Genomic DNA, 8,469 nt, shown 5'->3' with positions numbered 1-8,469 from the left:
TGTGATGAAAAAAAAAAGAAATATTTGTCTGATTAGGCATGTGCGTGGACGACTGCGCGTGTGTGTGCGTGCGGCTCATTGTGGGATCTAACAAAGCACGGCAAAGACAACCTCCAGGGGTCTACCTGGACGAGGCAGCCCCCGCTTTTCATTAAAATCTGCAATCCTGCAGCTGTGGCTCCGTTACACAATGTGACAGAACCACACAAGGGCAAACGTTTCGACCTGCACCCAACCTTCAAAATTTGCGAGAACACATCTATTGGTCTTCATCTCATGTTTGAATACAAATGCAGGCAGAACATTTTGAAATAGGGTGTGTGTGTGTGTGTGTCTGTGAACTGTATGTATATATATATATATATATATATATAGGGGTGTCAGGCGATACATTTTTTTAATTGTAATTTATTGCATGACTTTTCACAATTAATTACAAATGTTATATCTGTTCTGAATGTATAATAAAATGTACAATAAAATATTTTTTCAAATACGTTTTCATACCCATGTTACCATAAGTGCAAAAAATGTTAAACTAATAGGAATATGGCTGCATATTTTAGTCATTGATACAGTCATTTCATAATTCATAAAATCAAGTTAATATTAAAAAGATGTACTGTACTGTAAAATATTTGTGTGATATTGACTTGTATTGAGGTCATTTTTCTGCCACTAGATGGCATTATTGCATTTGTAAGACATTGGTGACAGCTTTGTAATTTTTTTCTTTTCATATTAAGAGCTATCTAATCTTTGACATGAAATAACTTGTGGAATTTAGCACATTTAAAAAAAAATTGTAAAATACAACTTAACCCCAGTCCTCACAAATATATGTGGATGTGTCTGCTGCATTGCGACTGGTATTCCCCCAGTACAGGCTTTCCAAGTACAAGGCACGGTCATTAATCACACGATACATTTTTTTTGTGCCGTTAAAGGAACTTCAAATTAACACACTCATTTTGACACCCCTAATATACAATATATATTATTATTATTATTATTATTATTATTATTGAGGAGAGCTAATTGAACAAATGACGTGACTAAGCACTAAGCCGTATAGAACTAGTCACACAGAACTTAAACTTCATTCACGAGCAAAATTGAAAAAGGTACAGTGGCCAAAGGTCAAAAGCATCACTTACTGAGGGGAGAAGGCCACCTCCACAGTATGACTTGTTCCTTATTCCCTATCAATTATTGACATGCGGTTGTCTGCCGTGAAGGCGGCCAGACTTTCCGTTGATGTGTTCAATGAATATTTCAGCGAACAAACAGGCCACCTGACACCGTGCACTGAAATAGAAGCCGCACCCATGATGTGCATTTACTGCCCATTCACTGGTAAACTCACAGCTTGATTATCCATATGCTCAAGTAAGTAACTATTTGTTTGGTCGTGTTTTCCATTCATATCAGTGGAAGAGTGTGATATAAGCTTCACTCATTTATAACATTTTAATTAAATAAAGAGAGCGTTCTTAAAGGTAGTCTATTTCTTTACTGCATGGTACTACACTAAATGTAATGTAGCGATGGCGGTTTGTGCGTAGCATCATTTGAGGAAAAATAATAATCCAAGCCTCTCTGTACAATCTGATACTTTTCATAGCTCCAACCAATTTGTTCCAGTCATTGTATCATGTGGACAAAACAACACATTCAGCATTCACTAAAGTCACTTTAGTGGGAAAAAAAAATAGAGCCAGTGGAGCTGTGGTGTTGTTATTTATGTTAGACACAGTTCGAAAGCAGCCTCTATAGAGAGGACACAGCCCATAAATCTTTCGATGGCCCCTATGAGCAGGTCAGGAAGGCACCAATATTTCCTCTTTATTAGAAACAACAGAGAGAACACGTAGACATAAAGGGGGCCTAAGAGGTGAATCTCAAACATGAGTAAGAGCAGCTAAAGCATACTGCTCCCAGTTGAGAGGTACTCACACAATCCATTCCTTTCAACATCATTTATTGGGGCTTTTCTACCCTTGCATTGATACACTCGCACCTATGCTGTTTTTGACCTCAAAAAGGGCATCAAAAAGTTTGTGAGAATATACCGTCATTATTTTTTGTTTTATTAACTTTCAATTGGCTTAATAAAGACTTCTCGTTTACCTGGACCTGCCTTTGACAGTTTTTCTTAGTCATTTCTCAGAATAAGAAGTGGAAAAAAATACTTCAGTTTTACATCATTTAGTCTTTTTCAGTCTTCCACTTACACGAAAGTGTAACTTTGAATTTCAAATACTGAATTTGTCATCACAACTTAATCATACTACATCATAGTTTCTCAGGGATCAGGCAACAACCAATCAAAGCTCACCGGTTTTCTGAAGCTAAGCTGTGATTGGTTGTTACCTGAGACCTGAGCAACATTGATGTCATCTTGAGTCGACAGCAAGTGGCAAAATGGCTGCCCCCTCAGATGGATAAAAATTGCTGGATTTTGCTCCATAACACTTATTTCACAAATGTAATATGAATCAGAATGTCATGTTTAGACTAGTGAGGTCACATATAACATGTGATTGTCAAGAAATGTTTAAGGTTGACTTCCACTTTAAGTGGCAGTTTACATCAGAACATCCCTAAAGAGTACATTGTTATATTAGCACCTTGACTAAGCAATTTGACTGTGTTATTTGTACACAATCACACACATACTTGCCATTTTGATGGCGCGGACATGTTCAGTGACACAAATATTTATTTTTGAGAGATGTACTAAGCAGAGTTATTATAGTTTTGGAATGTTCATTATAGTTAGTTTATTTCGTTTTGAGTTTTTTTTATATATATATAATTTTGTTAGTTTTAATTAGTTTTCAGGGTGGCTCTGTTAGTATTTATTAGTTACTTCAAAAATGCTTAGTTTTAGTATTAGTTTAAAAATATATATTGTGTATTTCTTGTGTGCAAGATTTAATGAATAACAAGGTAAAATGAAAAAAGCAACGCACTTCTTACTTAGCATTGCGTTTCGGCTGAATTAAATGAAACAGCAGGCAAGCCGAGCCGTTGGAGCCAAAAGTCAAGCACGGACAATTGTCACCTAAGAGCGATGTCATCTGAAGGTACATTTCTATTGGCAGCTGTTAGATGACGTCACTTCTGTGCGACACACTTTCAAACATCTTCATTCCGATTCATATCGAAGTAAATATACTTAAAGTAGCAATAAGGAACTTTTCAATCTTAATGAAATATTTTCACATCTATTCTGATGAAACATCGACTTAAAACTAGTTGAATGGTACCTTTGCCATGGCCTGAGGGGGTCTGTATCATTTTTACTGGCACATAAATAACTTTGAGGAGGGTGGTAGGAACATTGCCACACAAAAAACTACAAATGTGCTGAATGCTTTATGGCATGCGTCACTTTCCCCCTTTCCCCATTCGTTACAAGGACAGAAGTCAATTTGAATGTCGATGCACGATTACTGTTCTCCTGGCAGAAGCTGCAAAACAACTTAAAAGTATTTTCTGAGGAGATAAAAAAAAGAAAAAAGGTAAGCGACCCGCATTAAAGGACAGTCAAGGATCAACACTGGCGTGAGCTAAAAAAATGACACAATGCGCTTGTCCTCATGGGAAATGTGGTCTTCCTTCAGACATAACAATACAGCCTTTGTCTTTATGGTGCCACCATAATCAACGTAAACTGAAAGTTCTTAGTGTTGCTTTAAATTACATTTAAAATCAACCCCAAAGACTCATCTATTAAATTAATTACGATTAACGATAAAAACTAAGGACTTTTTTACTATAATTATAGTTAGTTGTAGTTTTGTAAATGTAAAATGTAATTTCAGTTAGTTTAAATACAATTTAATTTGTTTTTATTTTGTTAACGGAAATGTTTTGGGGAATTTTATTATTATTTATTTGGTTGTGGTTAACTAAAATAAACTTGGTACTAAGGATTTTAAGAAAATAGCTTTTGCAGGGGAAGCATGTTATTTTACCCTTTGTACAAATTGTTTTGAGAAATGCATTTACTATTTTGCAAATGTTCATTCTCCCCTGAAAAGTGGACCAAAACGAAGAAAAACTGTAATGCATTTTGTGACTTTGATTACATTAAGTGAAAAGGAGAAGCGCCTGAAAAAGGTCTTTGCACAGCGCCTTCAAATCATTGAAACCACCACTGTTCATCACATGTCAACTTTGAGATGAACTTTACAGGAAGGTGTAACAAATGATGGCAGCCACCGCGGCGATTCATGGCTGACGGCGTGCCATAACCCTCTACATACCCTGACCTCAATTTGGAGTGTTCGTGTTGAAGGCCCATTTGAGGGAGATGGTATCGATCTGAGTGGCTGCTCAAACAACGTCAATAAACAACAGGCTTCAGGCTTCAAGGCTGAGGAGACACATCTCCATTTTAGGAGGGTTCACGTCTGCGCCACAGAGTTTGGACGAGAGAGTTACTTTTGTAGAATTCACTTCCTCACTGTTGCTGCTACTGAGGTAAGTAAACTGCAAGCAGGCATGTGCATGTTGACTTTGAATAATTAATATTTATGTTGAGGGACACAGCCGATTGATGTAGCTGTCAATAACTGGAAGAGCAATCAGTGCTTAAAAGCAGAAGATGAATAGTGTTTCAAGATCTCCTAGATCAGCATTACAGTGAAAGAAGACAGAAGACAGAGCTGACTTTGGCGCGTCAATCGATGAACAAAAAAATACAACAAATGCACATGAATAATGAAATAATTATCACATCAACAAGAAAAGGAAGTGCACGCAATTAAAAACAAGCATCGCACACAATACTTCTCGTTTCCTTCTTGTCGTGTTTCCTCCTCGGAACTCGAGTTAAATAAAGTGTGCCTCATATATTTAGAGCCAAACTGGGCTCTGTTTGTGCTAAGCAGCTTGTCAATACAGAGAAAAGAGGTAACAGCCAAGAGAGGAGGTCTGATAAAATGACTTTTAATTACCAGACAGTGAATGCTGGCCTTCTCGTCCACTTTCTCATCCAAGCCAAATCAGGAGTTTGATTTCTGATAATGGAGATTGCTGACTGAGCTTCATCCTGCTTGCCCTTAAAAGCAGAAGGACCTCACGTCAAGCCCGGAGAGAGCATGTTTGACAAATGGGCCAAATAGATCCTCTGCTGTTCATCAGAGGCTACTGCTTGTGGAGGCACTAATCAGCGGACTTGATGGCCTACCTTGTCTTACTCATGCCATAATTAGACATGCAATCATTTTGGCATTAGATGGAGATCAATTGACATTCGCCCTGAAAGTTGCCACAGGCAAGTGACATTAATGTTAGTTGCAATATTATACATCTCATATCAAAAGATTCAAGTATTAAATATGTACAATTTAGGAGTTGTATTAATACTTTTATTCTGTTTCTATAACCACTTATCCTATTTAGGGTTGCTAGGAGTTGGACCCACAAGCATAATACTGTACTAATGCACTAATGGAGGACTGCCAAGTAAACAGCGATGCTCCCTGAGCAGGGTTACAAGCCTTGCGCAAGGGCACCATGGCAGCACTCAGAAAGCAAACTGACATCTCTCCAGCAACCAATCCCAACAACCGTGCCCGGGTCATGTTGCTTTTTCTTTGTCTACGGCATGCAGGGTGTTGAACCTGACTCCTTCTGGTTCCAAAGTCCCAACAGGATTAGCTAACGTCAGCTGCAAGTAAGCTAGTGAAACCACAGTTTCTTAAATCGGGGTCTCCGGACTCCTGGCGGCCAATGAGCCGTAACTTGGGTGGGGTCTTTCAAATAATTTTCAACAAATCATTATGTTGTATCAATTTAAAAAAGTGTAACTGCTCAACCTATTCCCTCCGGGGGCGGCCCATTGGTCCATATGGGCCGTGCCACTTCCGTTCCTACTTTCACAGCAACAGCGGGCAGTCAACTTCCACACCCCCATCTCCAAAGTTCCAAATATGACTTCTTTTTTTTGGTTTGATTTTTAACCTAGTTTTTAACTGAACACTTTCTAAAATATAACTAGCTATGAAGTCCAGCCAGGCCGAGATAATAGTAAAATAAATTCCTTCAGGTAACACATCACCACTCGGCTACGCCAAAAATATCTGGGACGATTTTTTGGTTGTCAGTTCAGCCATGCTTAAGAAAAAATGTTTTGCTGGTTATACTGTCGTTATTGCGTGAGTCACAACAAAATATTTTTTGTTAAGAACATTAATTTATGTTGTATGACTATTTGCAATCATAAAGCCCTACTTACAATGTGCTAACATTTTTTGTAGACTTTTGACAGACTGGTTTTCAGTCATTTTAATGCCAATTTAGGTCTTGATTTTAGATTTATGCATTAGGCTACATGCGGTTAAGACGTTTTAAAGACCCACAGAAACGCTCATTTTAAATTAACATGCTTGTTTTTGAAACATAGAAGAAAACCGCAGTACCATGGGGAGAACATGCAAACTTCACACAGGAAGGCTGAAGCGGAGATTTGAACCTCAGAAATGTGAGGCACAATAATCACTTCCACTATGCTCCCTATTATAATATTATCCATCCATCCATCCATCCATCCATCCATTAATCCATCCATCACCACATAGCAAGTACAATAATTTGCAGTTTTAAGTTTTTACTCATCGCAACTAAACTGCTGTTCAAATTGTCAAACTGTGACAATGAACCATAACGAATCAGCTGATTGAGAGTGAATTACACACTCAAGTAATTGTTTATGGACGATTGTATGAGATTGCTTCAGACGAGAAGCATTTGATTCGGGTCTATATCTTTTAATTTGAAACGAACTGAACGGATGTCCACTCTGTGCTACTATTGGAGCACTTGTCATATCCTTTCACACACATTCATGGCTAAACGTCCACAATGTAACACGCTAAAACTTTATCAGTACAGTTTTCTGCGTTCGCTCGGCTTGTAATACAATTATGACGTGATTTTGACTCTCACACGGTTACTGTAACCGTCCGTTAAGTGTGCGCATCACTTAATACAAGTGTATGGACTGAACATGATGCTAGCCTGTGTTAGCATACCACCACAGGAAATTAGCTCGTTAGCTTGGACAGATGTTATGAAGCGCATTTTCTCGTCTTTCTATTAATGATCAACTTTAGTAGCATCTTCATAATGGACGCTGAGGGAATCGTAATCCGAATAAAAACTCCGTTAGGGGACATGGATTCTTCCGTTGACTGTCCATCACTGCTAAACTTCAGTGACTTGCTGGTAAGTAATGCTACATACTGTTGCTAAAACTGTATTTTTTTTCCTCCATTGATTTGATTAGTTGTATTACGTTATCTATTCTATTTATAGGTCGCTATCAGGGATGTTATGCCAGAAGCCACTGTCACTGCATTTGAATGTAAGTATATTTGAAACTTTTACCACAGAGCTTTCTCTCATGTCCCCGCCCCCTCCAAAACAAATTGTGTTTTATGCCGGGAATGGGATCACTTTGTGTTGAATTAGGTGCCACTGGTTGCATTATAGTACAACTGTAATTTGAAATAAAATGTCAAACTTTGAAACTTCCTGAATATCTCATTTAGATGAAGATGAGGTTGGTGACAGAATCACTGTGAGAAGTGACGAAGAGCTCAAAGCCATGTTGTCATATGTAAGTACAAAAATGAATGAATTTTGTTTCTCATTGTGGCACAAAATAATGAGGCGTCATCTGTATTATTATTTTTTCTTTAATCATGCAAAAACATAGTTTATTGTGGATCTTTTTTAGTTGGTACTAAAAATAGAACTGCAGTTAGATTGTTCAAACAGATAACAGGAAGTAAAACATTCTGCGGTGTCACATGACAAGGGCACACTGTACAACTGCATAATGTACTAATATCTCATGTCAACGCGAATCCAAATGTGCATTATTGCTATCAAGTAACCCATACTGATGATTATTTAGTTGACAACCTCATAACATTAAATGTCAAAATAATTAATGCATAAACGTTGCTCTTCAAATTTGGCGGCGAAAAAATGTTGATTAAAAAAACTTTTTTTAGAAATTGATTAATCGTGATTAATCAAAATTCTAAGATGTGATTAATCTAATAAAAAAAAAAGTATCATTTGACAGCCCTAGTAAATAAATAATTGTACTACAAAAGCTATATAAACCGGGTACACTGGTTTATGAAAGCCACACTCTGTTTCTTGGCAGCGACTCTGTCTTGATTTGATAAAAATGTGTATTTGTTCAATAGGGAACAGTGTACAGGAATAAACATTTAAATAGTAAAAATGTAAATGCTCTGCTATTACAAGACCGATTTCCATAGTTAATCCCCCTGTCAGAATGTACAGACTGTGTCCTAATAGGAGAGAAAAGTTCAAATTTGCTATCATCACATTAAATGACTAAATATCACACAATCAGTATCAAAAACAAGACCAGTACAAATACCAATACAGTTGCATTTCAAAATATTTCAAGGTGCA

At 37.3% G+C, this 8,469-nt stretch overlaps 1 protein-coding gene across 2 annotated transcripts in view; it reads left to right on the top strand.

Annotated features, from left to right (window-relative positions):
* Positions 1 to 6,829: 6,829 nt before the first annotated feature.
* The window catches only part of map2k5 (mitogen-activated protein kinase kinase 5), a 48,309-nt gene continuing 46,669 nt past the window's right edge, over positions 6,830 to 8,469 (top strand). For both annotated transcript variants that reach the window (XM_086072262.1, XM_086072263.1), the window contains exons 1-3: positions 6,830 to 7,239; positions 7,330 to 7,378; positions 7,566 to 7,633. In XM_086072262.1, the coding sequence (XP_085928388.1) occupies positions 7,114 to 7,239; positions 7,330 to 7,378; positions 7,566 to 7,633 (243 nt within the window). In that variant the 5' untranslated portion in view covers positions 6,830 to 7,113. The remainder of the gene's footprint in view (positions 7,240 to 7,329; positions 7,379 to 7,565; positions 7,634 to 8,469) is intronic.

This window comes from Leptonotus elevatus, chromosome 3, assembly GCF_054856555.1.
Source record: "Leptonotus elevatus isolate MCC_2025b chromosome 3, RoL_Lele_1.0, whole genome shotgun sequence".
Taxonomy (NCBI): Eukaryota; Metazoa; Chordata; class Actinopteri; order Syngnathiformes; family Syngnathidae; genus Leptonotus; species Leptonotus elevatus.
Note: the sequence above shows the minus strand (reverse complement) of the source record. Positions and strands in the feature narration are given on the sequence as shown.